The sequence below is a fragment of the Ambystoma mexicanum genome, chromosome 3p (assembly GCF_040938575.1).
Source record: "Ambystoma mexicanum isolate Mex_15411 chromosome 3p, UKY_AmexF1_1, whole genome shotgun sequence".
NCBI classification, from domain to species: Eukaryota; Metazoa; Chordata; class Amphibia; order Caudata; family Ambystomatidae; genus Ambystoma; species Ambystoma mexicanum.
This window is the reverse complement of record NC_090925.1, coordinates 164,365,212-164,383,467: the sequence shown is the minus strand read 5'-3', so window position 1 is coordinate 164,383,467 and position 18,256 is coordinate 164,365,212. Positions and strand designations below refer to the sequence as shown.

Genomic DNA, 18,256 nt, shown 5'->3' with positions numbered 1-18,256 from the left:
CACTCCGCTGTCCTGGGGCTACCTCACTTTACATGTGTGCGCCCCCCGATACTCCTGCATAGGAAGGCAGGGAACATTCCTTTTTTGCTCATTAGCACAGAGGGACCATTTTGAGGGCAAATGATGTACCCAGCAAGTGTTCTCGAACATTAAAGGTAACTGCCATTCACAGATGTGTTCATTTTATTTGCAAAACATTAATGCTGTCGGCTGCCGGAAGTTTAAAATGACCAAGACCTCTCTCTGGCAAATAATTTCGGCGAATTAGAGCAACATGTGTCCTTAAACCTGAAGAGGGGTGTATTTTCAGAGAAAGGCAGCCACTGCAGAAGAAGTCCATGGGAGTGCTATTCCCACCAGGTTCTAGGTTCAGGCCATCGGGCCGAATTAATGATAGATTCTATTGACAGAAATACTGTGGCACTTACCATGTATCATGTGTGATGTGATATTCCCAGATGATGAACGGCTTGGGAGGACATGCATGGTGTTAAAATGTGAGCTGTAATTTACATGCAGATACTGTAGCTGGAACATAAAGATCGTTCCCTCTTTTCCTATATAGGGGCACCCCCATACCCTGAGATCCCACCCTCTGAAATCCTGCAGCACATACAGAGGGGGAAGATCATGGCGAGACCCTCCACCTGCCAACCATCCCTGTGAGTACAGCGCTCCCTACTTCTGCAATGATGCACCTGCTCTCTGTTTGTTGTTCCCTTATCTAGTCATGTCTATTCATCGTGGTCATGTCTGTTGTTGTGGGCTTGTGATCTGTGCTCCCAGTGGATCCCTCCAGTATGGGATCTCTTTCATTCTGTGGTTCTCATCACCTTCTCCTTTGGTCCTCTGTCGGTCCTCCAGGCATTTGTCTCTGTTGTGACGCTTTTTACACGTCCCCTGTCTTTCTCCAGGTACAACGTTATGAAGTCCTGCTGGCCCTGGAAAGAGTCCTCGCGTCTCTCGCTCGCAGAGCTGCACAAGCGCCTCGAGGTGGGGAAGAGGCACGCCAATGACCGTATGGTGTTACAGGTGCCCGATCTGGTGGTCCCAGAGTTGTATGCCCGTGTGGCCGGGATCGATCCCTCAACCTTGGCAACTGATTACACTGTGCTCTGAGACCAGAGAAGGAGAACGAGACTCCGAAGAGCAGAAGGACTCCCACCAGCACTTTACGCACCTATTGTTCAATGTCTTTTGTTCCTTCAGACACTACAAAGCAATCCTTTTTATTTCACCTTGAACTGTTTTCCAGAACCTTTCATCTTCTCCTCTAACGGTGGGCCTTCCAGTCCACGAGGAATGGTTATCCTTGTTAAAGGATTCATTTTCTAATATGTTGTACAATTGTCAAGGCAGAACAATTGCATTGGCCAGCAAGATACAAGTGAACGAAGCGACCCAATGTTATTGAGTCTTCCAATATCAGGGATTTACCAACAAGAACTAGTGTCTCCCGTGTCTTCCTGCGGCAAAATGGGGCTCTCGTCCAAAGCGTTCATCTCTGGGGAAAGGACAATCCATTTTAGCGAGAGAGTTGTCTGTTTAGAATTAGAGACTTGTAATCTGGGAACTGGGCTCTTCTTCCAACCAGAGAACCTTTATCACTGCATTTAAACCTGCATGTCTAGTGAAAAAAAGAAGGATTAAAATCCAGGAATTGGCCCTTCTTCTGCGGTATAGGATTTAGCCATAGTATTTGAGGACCCATTGCCCAAGAACAAAGCACTTGCACCTGAGGAGTGGAGACTCAGCCAGAGTGCTTAATCTAGACGAATAGTTGACTCCTGTACCGGAACATTTCAGGAAGTCGTCCATATTTCTTTGACATGGATCAGACTCCAGGATTCAACTTCAGGAATGAAGGATTTCTTGCCCAATGTATTCAGTAAAATATCTGGGAATTGAAAATGTGTCTTCAGCCGCTATCGGTCCAGCAAGATGTACATTTCCATGGAAGGCAGATATGGTGGCCTGACTTGAGCCATTGTTTGTTAAATTGTACCTTCCATCCAGGGGCTCTGTTGATTGATAATTGGTATGCATTGTTGATATTTATTTGTGTTTACGTTATTGGGGGGAGGGGTATTTTTGTATTAAGGACTGTTTCTTTCTGCTATGATATGTTGGTACAAAAGGAGGACAAGCAGGGGAGAATTAACAGTGTCAGGGGAGGATCAAAGAAGTTACTCTGAAAATATAAGGGGGACAATTGACACACCGACTGTGAAAATAATGAGTGAGACTGACGGCGGTGCTGTGAGGATGACCAAAGGATTGGGGAAAGCAACTGTGAGAACAGCACATTTGTTTGACGGTTCCTGTGTGCGGTCTGAAGGTCTTCCATGTTTTATCAGTACACTGTGTTTGTTTCAATGGCATTCGTGAATCCTGTTTCAATAAACCATCTTGTTTACTTTGACAGGTGTCGGCCATCTTGAACACATTGCCGACGCTGCACCCTTTGTATCTACTTGTGAATGAAAGGTTCTTTCCTTTAAAGCACTGGGGTCCTCTGCAGTATCCCAGCATGTGATGAAGTCTGAGCCAGGATGAGCTACAAGCAGTAGCTCTCAGAATAAAATATAGGCCAAGTAAATTCAAATGCGCGGGACTGGGACTTCCCTACAGTGAATACTGAAGGTGCTTTTGGGAGGTCTGGGCTAGTAGACATTATTAGAAATGTGACATTAGCAGCACGGGCAGCAAAATGGAAGACATTGCGCTATATAAGACTACTTTACGTAGCATTATATGTCAGCATGACCCTCCTTTCCTGCCTAGACTGCACTATGTGGCGGGAAAAATAATCCAGTGGACTCGTTGGGTAAGACATCCCACTTGGCAAGTTTAACACCAACTCATTGTGTTGCTTGTTTTTCTGAACCACCAGGCCTCTGAAGCCCTGGCGAACCTGGAACGGCAGGGAAGGTGACTGTCTACCTAGCCCCCGTGTGAAGCGCCATGCGGTGCCTAGGTTTGGATACCGATCCATCTGGTGTTGACACCTGTGCACACTGGGCCACTCACTCATTCTGGAATGCTAGGTGTATGAGCGCTATGGATAAGGGGATCCCAGCAGAGTCTGTGAGGCTGGCACATACCTGGCAAACTCAGTACTGGGGAATCCCCACAAATCCAATTGTAAATTGCAGGAGCTTTCTGCTTCCAAAATCATTTGTAGTGGAGTCTCCATGCCTTGGTTTCTGATCGAGATCTGCTTTGATGCGCTGCTGAGTAAACTGCTAATGTCTTTGACTTAAGTTGCTCAAGTTGTAGGGGGGGGAGGGTCCCAAATATTTTTTTTCCATAGACGCAATGGAAAAACTTTTTGCTCATGCCTACAGCCCAAACCGCAGGACGGATTTTCACCAAATTTGCGGCAGGAGCGGCGGCTTGGTCCCGAAAGCGTGCCTTCACAAATTTGGTGTAAATCCGTCCAGTAGTTTTCTTTAAAACAGGCAAAATGTATATAAAAAGAATTTGTGATGGCTGGGTCTGCTCCGCGGACTCATTCCCCTGTTCGCTCCACAGACAGAACTCTGATTGGACCGGAGGGTGCTGTGATGTCCGCGCGCCCCCAACGTGCCCGCTGGTTGGTGAAAAGCGTGATGTGCGTCATATTTTTCAAAACCAAGTATTTATGTCAATATATAGAGAATCTCTAGTGGGAGTGTTTATTTTGTGGACACAAAGACAAAACACGCCACTGAACATGCACCTTCGATGATAGTATCCCTAATTCAAACCGCATTGCTGCAAACGGAACGGCGTTGGGCACATTCAATACACATCTCAAAATGGTGGCCTCTATTCTGTCCAACCACTCATGAACTACTTGAGGGCAAAGTTCCATCCCAGAGGTCAATTTCCAGACAACTTTGTCCTCATAGAAGTCAGTAACAGGTTTTATTGAAAAATGGCCAAACTTCTTGTCAATCCTAAGCAATTCGTTGGACAGAAACACTGCCTTCTTGGCTAAACTGGAACGGATGTTCAGTAGTACCGGTTGAGCCGTAATACGGAAACCAACATGTGTAATGCTAGGAGTACGTGTTAACAAAGGGTTTTCTAGAAACCGTTTTGATGAGCTGCACTTCTTCTCCTTTGAGAGCTCAAGAATTCTCGTTTTGCCAGGATTAATCACAAAGCTGTTCTCTTTGGCATATTTGGCAAAAGCAAATGAAAGCAGATGCAGACCGATACGCGTATCATCGAAAAGTAAAAAGTCTTAAGCGATACATGGAATTTTAAGAGAACCAATTTTAGGGGAGATGACGGGGACGTCTTTGGGGATTCGAAGGGGTCGTAACTGCGACCCTCGAGGTCTCCATTGCTACCCCTAAACAAAACATTTTTTACATTCTTAATTGTAAGCTCCTGGGCTGACTCTGGCCAGTGCCATGTGGCTTTTTGTTTCTGGAGTGGCTGGATTTCTTGTTCAGGCCTCTTAAAAAATAAAAAATAACGGGGTTGCACTAGTGTAACACTTTGAGCAGTGACCCTAAATAAGTAAGAAAGGGAACAACACATAATTTGTCTTTCTGGAACTCTAGACAATAGTTGCTAGACTCATCAAAGGTTTATTTCAGGCACACTTCAGGGGGTGAGTCCCTGATTTAGTCTGTTCTTCAACATCTCAACTCAGCCTTTCATCCTTGTGAGGTCGATAAATGAGTACCAACACAGGTGATAGTAAGGGGGTAATTCATGGATTATTTGAGCCAAAAAAACAGGATTTGGGCGCCATTCTGCACGCAAATCCCTGTTTAACAAATGGGGATTTGTGGGCAGAAAGGCGCACAAATCCTGTTTTTTTTTCGGCACAAACAATCCATGAATTACCCCATATATGTTTATTTGTTATATATAAAGCATTTAAGCTTAAGTGCTTATAATAACACATCATTATCATTTGGCCTTGGATGTCTGCTTGCATTCACAGTAATTTGGTAATATGGGTCTATACACACTGATATTAACGATACATCTGGTGATCCATTCTTGTAGAAAATATATATCACATTATAATGATATTGTAACCATGCTTTGTGTTGTGTACTTAGGAACAATGCTATATGATGCCCCTTCCTGTTTTGTCAAGGGGCAAAAGGTCGTGTTCCTACTCTTCCTGTGATGTCACTTTGTGGTTGGGTCAAATTACATTACTTCATGTGATGTCATTAGAGATCAAGGGTCGTGTGATGTCAATTCCACTACCCCTGGCATTTTGGTGAAATGACATCGCTATGCGATGAATGCTGAGGTGGTCAAATATTTCCAGATGTCCAATGCATAACGATTAGAGAGCAGTGGCCCAGAACGCATATCTGCCTCAAACCAGATTGAATATCACTTTAACACCAGAATCTTCATGTAATCCCATGATCAAACTCAAACCACCTACCGGCAGCTCCCACTTAGCCAATTTGGACCAAAGTCACCCCTGGTCGACTGCCAAACGTTGCAGAGAGGTCAGTTGAGGCGACACACACGTACACTGAGTCCTATCATCCCATGCAGGCTCCTGATTTGCTCTTACACCAAGGCTCTTTATGTTCACCGAATCGCCTTTTTTGAAAACCTGTTTGTAGTTTATTGAGCCTTTTTTCCAAGTGCTTCAACAAGAGGGACACAAAGATTTTGCTATCTACATCAATCAAAGTGATCATCTATATTCACGACCCTCTTGAAGTTTGGGACCACGAACAAAGCAGGCCAGGACCCTGGAACGATTTCTTTAGCTATAATGCTCTTGAAAAGTAAAAGTGTGGTCTGCTGGGTGGCCCAGGTGGAAGGATCCTCTTTCAGTATATTGTTGCTTAGGCCATTAGGGGCAGGAGCTCTGGAACGCTTACACACCTGTTCCCATTTTTCCTGTCACTCTCTGGATGGCCTCTCTTGGCCCTCTTCCTGCTCCCACATATGAGGCTAAAAACCTCGGGGTCATCTTCGACTCCAGACTCTCCTTCACTCCTCATATCTCGAACATCTTTAAGAAGTCACACTACCAGCTGCACCTCCACAGAGGTATTCTTCCCTTTCTTACTTTCCCCCAGAAGCTCACTGTCTGCAGAGCTCTGGTTCTCTCTAGGCTGGACTACCGCAACAGCCTATTTCTAAATCTGCCTGCCTCTACTCTCTGCCTTCTGCAACTCATCCAAAACAGGACTGCGGGACTTGTCCTTGGCCTCAAGCCCAGGGATCGTATTTCTCCAGGACTGAAAACTCTTTACTGGCTCCCAGTGGTGGCAAGGATTAAGTTCAAAACCCTCTGCATTGTCCACAAGGCTTTCTGGGGCCTGGGACCTCAATACCTTCAATTCTTCCTAAATATCTTCCTTCTCAAGCCCTTTGCTCATCCGCCTCCAACTCCCTCAGGGTCAGTCGCTTCTCCAAGCAGCGGTTTGGTGGTAGATCTTTCTTCTGCTGGGGCCTCCCTCTGGAACAGCCTCCTGCTCTCTGAAACTTGAGGAGAACCATCTCTGGTTCCGGAAGCACCTCAAGACCATCCTCTTTGCTTCTGCTTTCTCTCCCCCTCTCCCACTGCTGATCTCCTGGATGAATCTGAAACTGCCCTGGTTACCTGGCTACCTTCTGAATCGTGCCCAGGGCCCCTCCCCACCAGTTGCACACCTGCACGGCCGCCTGGCAACCTTGCACTTGGGGACTGTTTCTGTATCCCTAAAGCCCCTACTAGCACTTGACCTCTGAGGTCTGCTCTTACCCTTGCACTTGCCACCAGCTGTCCGCACTTTTATGTATTGTCTTTATTTATTTTACTGTTATCCTATGTACTGCACTGCCCCCTCCCCATTCCGCCTGCCCCTCCCCCCTGTAATTGCGCAATCTCAATGTCATCTAGCCAAGTAGGATCGCTGTCTGTCTTCCCTCTGTTCCCAATCCCTTGCCTTGTCGTGCCTTGAAACACTTGCATATAGACGCATTATGGATGCCATATCATATCATACTAACTTTAATTAGTTCCAGTACCTCCTCTGTTTCTCCCAAAAGAGTCAAATCCCCCATTCCTTGTTCTTAGGGGATGCAATAGCTGTCCCGAACCACTCAGCCTCAATGCACAGAGCTTAACCCAGGTGGCCTCAGGTACCACATTCAACTGTTTGGTAGAGGCTGAACTATCCTGGGCCTTTATTAGTTCCCAAAAGGGACCCTTGTCCTTTTAATCAGCAGTGCCTGTAACAATACTTGTGCACCCACCTGAAGAGGTTTTGCACGATGTACTTTACAGGAATGTGCATGTTCTTGTTTTAGTTGCTTTAGTTGCTTATGTTTGTTCACTTTACTTTCAACAGAATGACCAGAGTTCCTACTTTCTCTGCAAGGGGTTCATTGAAAGCATGCAGGGGAAATCCTTTCGCTGTCCCAGCAAGGACTGTCTTATTCCTCATAGCATTGCTCACCAAATCCACCAACAGTGGATCAATATTATCAACCACAAGGACAGCTAACTTCCAATCAAACAATATTTCATTCATAACCTCCAATAGGCTGTTCTTTAGGTGCCTAATGTTGTTAGGTGACCAGCGAATCCTGTTGGTTCCTGCATTCAACGTCAAATAACGTTGGACCGCCGCACGCCAATGCCTTTCTTTCTTGCTGTGTTTCTCCCATTCCTGATGGTCACAATCATGTCCTCAGTGCAATGTGCAGGGTTGGCATTTGTTCCTTAACTGTGGGTTTTAGATTTGGCTACTAGGTGGCGGTAAATGGAGCACCATCTATAGCCGACACAGTTGCATTGGAGTACAGCTAGGGAGAAATGACGTATGAGGAGGGACGCACAGCGTGTAGGCTTTGTTTGGTTATTTAACCACCCATTGACTGCCCATGGCCATGCTAATCCATATTGCCATTCCCCACCCACTTCCTGCCCATCCAGGCCCAAAACACATCCTCCTGGCTAACTTTATCAAGCCTTAGTATCAAACCGTGTCCTCAAAGTGGCTGTCAGTGTTTTTTTTTCAAAGCAGTCTTCTTCTTCATGCACTGCTTGCTGAAATCTGAAAGGTTTGACAGTCGCTGGACCCGATTTTGGCAGAACCTGCCCAGCTTTCCATTACTCCTAGGTCAAGAAATGGATGACGCATTATTTAGTGAAATGTCTTTTTCTGCCTTACAGAATGCAGGTTGCTTTTTAAAAACAAATACAGGTACGTTAAATAAAAACTAACTGCAGGCATGATTTTTTCCCCTAAGAGGTGGATACAATGTAAAACTATATTCTGAAATGACTTGAACGAAGTAATTATTTAATGTATATGTACAAAATTGTAAGTTTGATTTAAACTGGGAACTAAGGTGACATTTAGCTGCATTCTGCCTGACAGCTACCCCTGACAGGAGAAACCTGCTCAGCCACTCTTCCCAGGCCTGGCTGCATCCTGCTGGCCCCCACCAAAAGGAGATCACATGGCCCTGTTGATTGAAAGGGGAGTGGCACCTGGGGACTGCAGGGAACTGAACAATGGGCCTTCTTTGGCTCAGGCAAATATTATATTGGGGGGGTCGTAAAATGGCTTCCTCTTGGGGAAAACTGGGAGGGGCAATGCCTCTGCTAGCAGGCTGAGCTTGGGGGAAGTGGATAAACCAGTTATTCCACCATGTGATGTGGGAAGCCACACCCCTTTTTGACCAAGGCATAATTTTAAAAAGATAGATAACTCATAGTCGTACTGGTCAAAATTATATAAATAATATCATTATTCTTGGGATTTTTCCGTGCACATTTTAAAAGGTGTTAGGACCCTGTGGGATGTTCTTGGGGATAGTAGCGGAAAAAAGGTTGTTACTCCAAATGTATGCATGTTAAAAATCTGACACTTTATCATCTGAAACCCATATCCATGGTGCACATTTGTGTAAAATCTGGAAAGGTTTAGAGGTCGTTATCTGGATGAAAAGGGGGGAATTCTGTCATCATTGGACACAACATCGTACAAAGACAGGGATCGGATGGTTTGGTGATACAGAAAATATGTTAACTGGACCTATAATATGAGAAAAATGGTACATAGATAAATATGTATTTGGGCAGAAATAGATTTGTGTGCAATTTGACAAGGGGAGGTTCCTCTGACCATAAAACCTACAGCATCACTCTGACACTCCATTTCTTCCCCCCCAATCAAGGGAGAGAGGAAAGCTTGGCCAATGATCAGTGAGAGGGGCAGGCTTAGCTAGGCCCAGGCACACACCCATTTTCAAAACACATAAAAAGGGCCACTGAAACCCAGGTAGGAGATTCACTTTCCACTTTCTTGCGGGACGCTTTGCCGGGAGACTCCAGACTTCAAATCCATAGAGATCCAGAGAGACCAGAGATCCAGAGAGACCAGAACTGTGCAGTGCTGAGAGCAGAACCAGAGACCAGACCGCTGTGAGCAGAACCGCCAGAAGTCCCGTCCAACCTGACCAGACCTTGATGGCTTATTTCAAAAATATAGTGTGAGTACTCACTGTGCCAAAACCAATCTCTTAGTTCAAAATAATCTAATCCAAACTATTTTAGCCTATTTGAACTGCCTCCTAGAATCGTGTCATTCTGTCATCTTTTAAAACTGAAAACTGTCATCTGTCATTCTGAGCTTTAAAATTTCAAATCCGAAAAACTACTTTCACAAAATATCGTCCGTATCTCCGGAACCGTTTGTGCTAGGATCGGAATTTAACTTTCATCTTAAAGCTAGGATTCTAGGCTTTCCAACGAACCTAGTACCGACTTCCTACTCTTTATAGTGCCTCCGTAATTACGCTCGACGCGCACGAGTAAATTTGCCGCGATTTGAAATTTTGCACAATTTCAGCCACGTGTAAAAATCAGCAGCTTCCTGCTTTCCTTTGCTAAAATTCGTTTTAACCTGCTAGTTACACATAGAACATTGCTAAAGTGAGCCTGAACTAATATAAAGTAGCCATCACCTACCCTGAACCTCTAGAGGGAATTAAAAGCATTTTTAGCACATTTCTCACTTCATTGTCATCACATTCAAAGCATTTTGGGCCTGTGTTTCAAACCTCTACCTGTTTTCCTATTAGCTTGCTGGGGGGGGAACTGCATTTCGTATTGCATTTTGTTGGGATTCTTGAAGACTGTGTGCTCTCCTTCCATTTCTTACATTGCACAGGGGGGGAGTGAATTGTCAAGGAAAAGTGATTATATTGTCTTTTGTTGAAGCCATGCCAAGTTATTTTCTGTACTGCATTTCATTCATCATTGTGTTTCGTTGAACCATATAAAGCATTCTTTCCCACCTTATTCTTCTGTTCCTATTCATAAATTACCTCTTGCTGATTACTGCTCATATTCACAAGTGTAATATCCATTATCAATTTATTTATAGAAGTGTGATATATATATTGTTTACATTTTCAAATAAACCTTTTAATTTGCAAAACAAACCTACTTCTTGGTTCAGTGGGGTCAGGGGGATTCTAAGAGGGGGTGTTATACAAGGGTGGTCATCCAGAGTACTGAACTGGACATAAAATACATTCATAAGGGTTTTCCTCAGCATCCCAGACTAGGCATTGACTTAGCTGTAGTGTTGATTGAATATCGCTTACAAAGTGGGGGCTCAGAGCCGGGATATTCTGGGTTAGATTTACCACTTGTGCAGATTAATACAGTGTGCCTACTGACCAGATACACATATCCGGTTAGATCACCACGCTGTTTTACACTGTGAAAGCACTCCTCAAAGGAACGCTCTAAGGAATACAATACAAACTACTGTAAGTCAGGAAGGAACTCAAATTCCAGAATGACGACCATGGTAGATATGAAAATAGATATGAAAATAGCGAGGGAGCACCTCTTACATAAGCTATTCGTGAGAGGTGAGTGGACTCATCAGGACCAGGCGGTCTGGTTGCAGGCAATCGCGCAACAAGTCACTGAAACAGGGTCCGATATCTGGAGAGATCAGGGTCCCCTACATGTGGCCCTGAGTGAACTATATATGGCCCCTAAGGCAAAAGATGAACACAATAAGATTGCCAGGATAGCAGCATATTTGTATCTATATATGGAAGTCATGCAGGACAAATGTGCTGAAGGCCAAGATCTGGCAAATAGGCAACAGATGGCGTTAGAAAAGGCCCAATCTGACCTGGTCTCTTCTGAGCAGAGGCTGCACGGGAGCCAGGAGTCCGAAAATGACAGCCGACAGTACATCACTAAGATAAAGGAGGATATGGATAGGCTGCAACAGGAAAAGGCTGACCAGGATACCAGATTTCTGGCCTTGCAGAAGGAGTACCAAGAAGGTTTGGACTCCCTTCTGCAGAGCCAGAAAAAGCTGGAGCAACAACTGGACTTCAACAGGGCATGCACAGAGCAGGTAGCCACCCTGCAAATTCTATTAGACAGAGAGAAAGAGGAAAGCAATAAATTGATTCTGAAAGACCTGGATACCCAGGCAGAGTTTGATCAGGAGCGCCAGAAAGCTGTTGCCTTCCAAAGGCAAAGGGACGACCTGGCGGCACAGATGCAGGCTCTTAGTCAGGAAAGGGATACCTTAGGCCAGGAAGTCTGCCACTTAAAAAGGAAAATGGAAGAAAATCACCTGGCCCTGCAGGGACTGGGTGAACACCAAAAAGAACACGAGAGAGAGGAGCAGGCCAATAGGGACACAGCTCAGGAGGTAACTCCCCTGCAGCAAAGACTGGCCCAGTACTCCAGGACCAATCGGGAGGCACAGAGAGAGAATGAGGCTCTCTGCCAGCACAATGATAGGCTCCAGCAACAGGTAGCGATGCAGGAGAGACTGATAGAGTCTAGTAAGGCCTTAACTGAGGAACTGAAAGCGCAGGCTCTTGCAACAGGGAGCAGGGGCGGATAGAGATGAGGTTTGCTGGGAAAGAGAAACTCCTGAGCATAACCTCAGGAGCCCTAGTGCCAGAGGCCTTCACCTCTACCAGTCCCTGGACTCTGCCACCCCCATGTTCCCTGGCGCACATGAGCATGGGGCCACAGGGATGGCAGATTACTATCCAGCTAAAAGTATGGGGCTCATAGGCCAGTACCACCCAGGAATGGAGGGGCGGGCATCCGGGTATGGGCACCCAAGCACAGTGCAATTTAGTGGGGAACCCCAGGAGAGTAGGCCCACTAAGGGCATCCTGAAAACCTCTGCCCAGTTAGGTCAGTGGGGGGGATACCCATCAAATCCTGGTAGCAAGGAGGGATCTGAAGACTCCTCTGAGCGTCACAGGACACAGGAGACCAGGTCCCCACATTCTGCAAGCCATTCCCAGGCTCGCAGAATCCGGGAAAACCTGGAAGATCAGACGGGCACCTCTGGGAGCAGCGCTTCTGAGTCAGAGGATGAATGGACCAGGGTTACCCGAACCAAAAAGGCCAATAAAGCAAAAATGGCCTTGCTTAAGGACCCATTGAAACAAATAAAGGCAATAAGCAGTGTCATCACGCCTTATCATAAGAACGCCAAGTATTCTGTTTGGGAACACTTGGAGATCTATGAGCAAATGATGGAGACTTTCCATTTGAAGGACAGGCAAAGCTGTAGTCAATATGTAAAGTGGACCTTCTCACCAGAATACTCCAGTTTCTTTGCAGGGCTGGAGGATCAAAACCATTCAAGGTGGTCCACATACAGGGCGGCCATCTTGAAACATTTTTCTATGCACAGAAATCCTCAAGAGGCTCGCAAGGCAGCCTACAATTTGCAATGTGGGGAGGATCAGGCCCCGCAAGAATTTGTGCAGGAATTAAAGCGTGCTTTTGCACAGACTACAAAAAGGGTGCGCACAGACAGCAAAGAGTTTGTTAATACTTTTTTCCATGCCTTGCCCAAATACATCATGACCCAGCTAGTGAGAGAAGAGGTCACTAGACTGGGTCATTGAACAGGCTACCCGGATCTATGAGGTGCAGAAGCCCATAGAAAATAAAAATAATGCGCAGAAAAACCCCAAAACCAACAGCACCCCTGCTGCTGCCAAGGTGGCAGAGGTAAAGGTTGCCCCCGTTTTAGATTTGGAGATGGGGGGGCCTAAAAACCTGCCTGCACCAAATAACTCTAACACCAGAAGGCCCTCGGGCCAGTCACAGACAGGGAGTCAAGGAGGTAGTCCCACAAATGGGGTCCCTCGCTCCCCTGATTATGTAAGTCCCCGCTACAAGGGAAACCGATCCATCCTGGGTTATGTGTGGACTCCTCCAGCCTAAGGGGGGGGGTCCAGCCAAGGACCCGACCCAGGGAACTTCCCTCCTAACGTCCCCCAGGAGGGAAGAAATACACCAAATCCTGGGCAGACCTTTTTCCCCAAGGTATCCACCCAATTTCCAGCCCCAAAATCATCCATCCTTCTTTCCCCAATTCCCTGAGCCCAGACATCCTAATCCGGGAGAGGGGAGGCCAAGGGAGGAGGGGAACCCGAATCTTCCCAACCCAGGGTATTTCCAGAGAAGGGATAGCTACCCTTCCCGGGATCAGCCCAGGGGAGAAAATAGAGCCCTGTATCAGCCTGAGCGGGTTTCCCAGTTAGAGCGCCAGGTCCAAAATATGGCACGGGATCTGGGTCACATACTGAGGGCTCAACAGAACCCTCAGATGAGCATGCCACCGCAGAATGCCCCAAACTCTGGACCTGGTGCTCCAGAACAATGACAGGGGCAGCACCCCGATAACCCACCGGTTCCCAGGGAGGAGGCACAAGGGGAAGGGGGGTGTAAAGCCTGGGAGGAAGCTTCCTTCCCAACTTGTAAACGGCCCCTGGGAAACCAGGAATCGGAAACAAAATCTCCTACCCCTGAAAGTCTGCCACCCAAGGAGCAGAGGGGGGGGGGTAGGAGAAACAAAGGACCCAAACAGACTCACTTTGTGGAGGAGGTACAGGTTTTCCAATTTGAGGGAGAGGGATCCTCAGAGGATCCTGGGAAAAGGATCTTCTCCTTCAGAGATGGGGGAACTCCTCCCAAGGAAAAATGGGTCCCAAGGGATTCCAATCCAGACTGGGGAGATGTGGGGACTGAGCTACTGCCGCCCATCATCTCATCCCAGAACCGACAATACCAAAATCCCATGGGTCAAACCCATGCTGGTGACTGCCTCCAAAAAAGGGGGGGTGGCGGGCCAGAACCGTAACCAGGGGAACCCACAATGGCTCTGATCTCCAGTTGCCAACTTTTTCTTTTAGATTCCCAAGGCTCTCCACATAATTCTGCCCAAATCTCTTCTTTTGCAATGTCCAAAACCAGAAAATTGGCCCACCAGTTGTCCAAAAATGTGCATTATCTGTGCCCCCTTGAGGAGAAGGAGGGAAGATATTATGCCCCGGTACAAGTACAGGGGCAGGGTACAATTTTGGAACTGGTGGACACTGGATCCCAAGCTACCCTTCTGTCCAAAAGGGCCTTTGATGAACTAAATGCAGGAAGGGGGGAGAATTACCGTATTCCTCTCACCTCTCTTCCTGGACAACTGCAGAACTTTGACGGGAAGGAAATTCCTGTCGAGGGCACTGCAGATTTGGACATTAAAATTGGGCGTCACAGGTTGAAACACCCGGTCATAGTAGTGACTCCAGAGGGCACTCCTTGTTTACTAGGGAACGACCTCCTGAGAAGGTTGTCACCCCCAAATAGATTGTGTAAACAAGGTCCTCTGGACCCAGACTAGCCGACCAATAAAATTAAAACAGAGTGTCAACCATGTTAGTTTAAATGGCACCTGCCACATGGTTGAACAAAAATCTGACCAAGTAGAATTTCACTTCCAGAACAACCAAATTCCAGACGTGACAGTAATAGCAGTAGGACAACAGACTGGCGGTGGGGGGGTCCTCTCTATTTCTGAAAATCAACCTTCCTTCCAGTTTAAGGTGGTATTCCACACTGGAAGGAAACACTTTCAAATTCTTTACCAATCCACAATCAGACACTTCCACTCCTATAGTCCAGAAAGATGTGAAATCAGCTCAGAGCCTGGCTGATATTCAGCAAATTGGAGATCAGTTGTTCATCCCTGTTCAGTTAAATGATGGGAAGGACTCTGTTCCCGCTCGAGTGTGTGTGAACAACGGTGAGAGCTTTATCAGCAAAGCCATGTTCTGCCAACTCCCAAAAGATCCAGCCATTCTCACATTCAAACTGATAGACAAATGGGAAATGGACCTGGAAGCACCTAATTCCAAACATCTCCTGCCAAGCAGGTGTATGCTCAAAATCTCCATTGGCAACAAGAGCATAGTCCATAATTGTTGGGTAGTGCGAGACGTCACTGCCGCCTTTTACTTAGGCAGTGACATTCTCAATCGCTTCGCCATTAGTTTGGACCTAATAAACTTCAAAGCTTGGTCCCGATTAGCGGATAATCCCATGGGCTTTGATGATCCGGAAAAAGCATTTAGGTCAGCTCAATTGCTACCTTATGCAGTTGAAATTCAGATCAAAGAGGAAGTCACCATCCCAGAAAGGACCCGACAATTCTCCCTGGAAGTGAAAGTTAAAAGAGGACAAAAATTGAAAAACCCTGATGCTTATATACATCTAAATGCTTCTCTCCAACAGCAAGGGTTGGGGGTAAACCCAACTCCATTAGTCAACATAGAACATGACACCATTCCAATAGAGGTGGATAACAGCGACTTACAGAGTATTACCCTAGCCGCAGGCACCATTATTGGAATGGCGGTTGATGACCGACATTTCTCCATTGATTTCGGAAATGAACTGTTAGGACTAATCCCCAAGGACTGTTTTGACAGTGACAGTGATGACAATACAACACCAGACAGGATTTTCACCCGGCATGGGGGGAACTTCCTGGTGTACACTTCTTGCCCTTATGGTAAGGACGATGTGACTTGTGACTTCAGGAGGGATGAGGTGATTTTCCAGGTCCATGAGGGCTGCCTTTCCCACCTGAAGCCTCCAGTCCAAATCAGCACTCTGACCAGGGACTTCTCCACCCAGCTGGAGGAGGCCGCTGAGATAGCCAAACCAGAAGTCTTTCCAGGCTTCAGGCAGATGGTGGAAGAGAGAGTCAACCTAGCTGATGCCTGTGTGACTCTGGAACAGAAGCAAAAGTTGAAACAAGTTTTCTTGGATTTCCAAGATCTCTTTGCGGTAGACTCATATGACTGTGGTCGCACCGACATCCACACAACAACAATTCCCACGGACCCTGGCATAACTCCAGTGTTTGTGAAGCAATATCGCTTGCCTCTCGCATCCATGGAGTCCCTTACTGAAATAATTAAGAACCTTGAGTCCCGGGGAATAATCTGTCCAGTCCACAGCACTTTCAATAATCCGGTGCTGGGAATATTGAAGCCAAACGGCCAGTGGAGACTCTGTGCCAACCGTAGGGAGCTCAACAAACCGGTCCATACTTCCCGATGGCCTCTTCCCTACATTAGACGAAGGGAGGGCCCAGATCCAGGGGTCACAGGTATTCACTGCAATAGACCTGACCAATGGGATCTGGGCCGTGCCTGTCAGTAGGGAGGACCAATACAAACTGGCTTTTACTTTTGGGGGCCAGCAGTACACATGGACCCGGAGTCCGTTCGGATACCTCAACTCTGGCAATGAATTCAACATTTTCCTACATAAGGCCATGCCCGACCTGGGTGCGAGGGGTAACCTGGCTTATGTAGATGATGTCCTCATCAAAAGTTCATCTGTGGAGGAACACATAGCGGAGATCAGTTATGTTCTGACACAGTTGAGGGCTGGCGGAGCAAAACTTTCCTTTCAGAAGGCACAGTGGTGTAGAACCCGTGTTAATTTCTTGGGGCATGAGATTACTCCTCAGGGTCTCTGTCCCCAAGAAAAGAAAGTGGAAGCACTCCAGAAACTGAAGGATCCCACAACTCTGCGGGAACTAAGGAGCCTCCTGTGACTGACTAATTACATCAGAAAGTTCATTGAGGGATACACAGAGATCACTAGACCCCTGATTCATCTCCTGAAGGGGGGGTCAAGTGGGAATGGGGTCCAGAACAATCCGAGGCAGTAAGACAACTCAAGAGAAGCCTCTCACAAGCGCCTTGCCTAGCTTACCCTGTCAGAAACAAGGAGTTCTTCCTGGAGACAGGGTTCTCTAATACGTGCTTGACGGCAGTATTATACCAAAAGCATGACAAGGTCAATAAAGTAATCTCCTATGCGAGCAAAACTTTATCCTCTGTGGAGGAAAAATTCAACGATTGTGAGAAGGCACTCCTGGCAACGGTGTGGGCATTGAAGAATTACCGCCCGTTTATCCAGGGGGAACACGTCATAGTCGAGACTCCACACCAGCCTCTGCAATATCTCCAAAGTGACAGAATCCGGCCCGGAAATGTGAGTAATTCCCGAATTACTTCCCGGATTCTGTCAATGCAGGGTTTTCCTGTGGAGGTCAGATATGGCCAAAACAAGAAGAGTCCCCTTGCGCAAGGCCTGGCTGACTTGCATGATTGTGCCAGAGAAAACTGTCTCGAGGACGAAAGTCTAAAAATCAAGGACAACATGAAGGCATACCTCAATTCCCCACACAAAGTCTTTGAAGAGGACAAGTGTGAGGGAATGCCCACTGTCTGTGGATGGATGTTCTTACCATGTTGACAACCACGGGGAGAAAGAACTGGTGGCCGGCGTAGGGAATGCATGGGTGAAGGAGTTTCCTGAACCCTCTGCTGGGTACAAAATTGGTCCCTGAAGTAGTCAGGTGGCAGAGTTGATGGCTGTGCATCAGGCCATCCTCACCGCTGTCCAACATCAACTCCACGAATTGATCATAATCACAGAGTAGGATTATGTACGGAACGGGTTCGTGGAGCACCTGGTTAATTGGAAAACCAGAGGCATGTTATGTGCTAATAACAAACCCTTGAAACATGGGAAGTTAATCCAAAACATTGATGATCTGGTCACCTCGAATGGGATGACCATCTACTGGAAAAAGATCAAGGGTCATTCCAAAGTAGAGGGACCAGACAAAACTGGAAATGATTTAGCTAATCAGCTGGCCAAAACCGGGGCCATCCAAGGGGATCTAATAGAAATAGAGTCACTGTTGGGGGAAATCTAGGTCACTGCTATCACTAGGTCCCAGACAAATGCTCACAATAATCTTTCAACTGCACAATGGAGTAAGGAGACCCCTGATGCTGATTTGATTACAGCTCAGAAGGGGGATCCAATAATTGGTAAGTTTTACCAACATATTGAGGACCCTGAGAACTTTCCCCTGACGGATACCGATTACATTGGGAAAGAGGA

The 18,256-nt window shown here is 46.6% G+C and overlaps 1 protein-coding gene across 3 annotated transcripts in view; it reads left to right on the top strand.

Annotated features, from left to right (window-relative positions):
* Window positions 1-2,422, top strand: part of STYK1 (serine/threonine/tyrosine kinase 1) — a 99,289-nt gene extending 96,867 nt beyond the window's left edge. For all 3 annotated transcript variants that reach the window (XM_069650551.1, XM_069650550.1, XM_069650553.1), the window contains exons 9-10: window positions 566-662; window positions 915-2,422. In XM_069650551.1, coding sequence (XP_069506652.1) covers window positions 566-662; window positions 915-1,119 — 302 coding nt within the window. In that variant the 3' untranslated portion in view covers window positions 1,120-2,422. The remainder of the gene's footprint in view (window positions 1-565; window positions 663-914) is intronic.
* The last annotated feature ends 15,834 nt before the right edge of the window (window positions 2,423-18,256 follow it).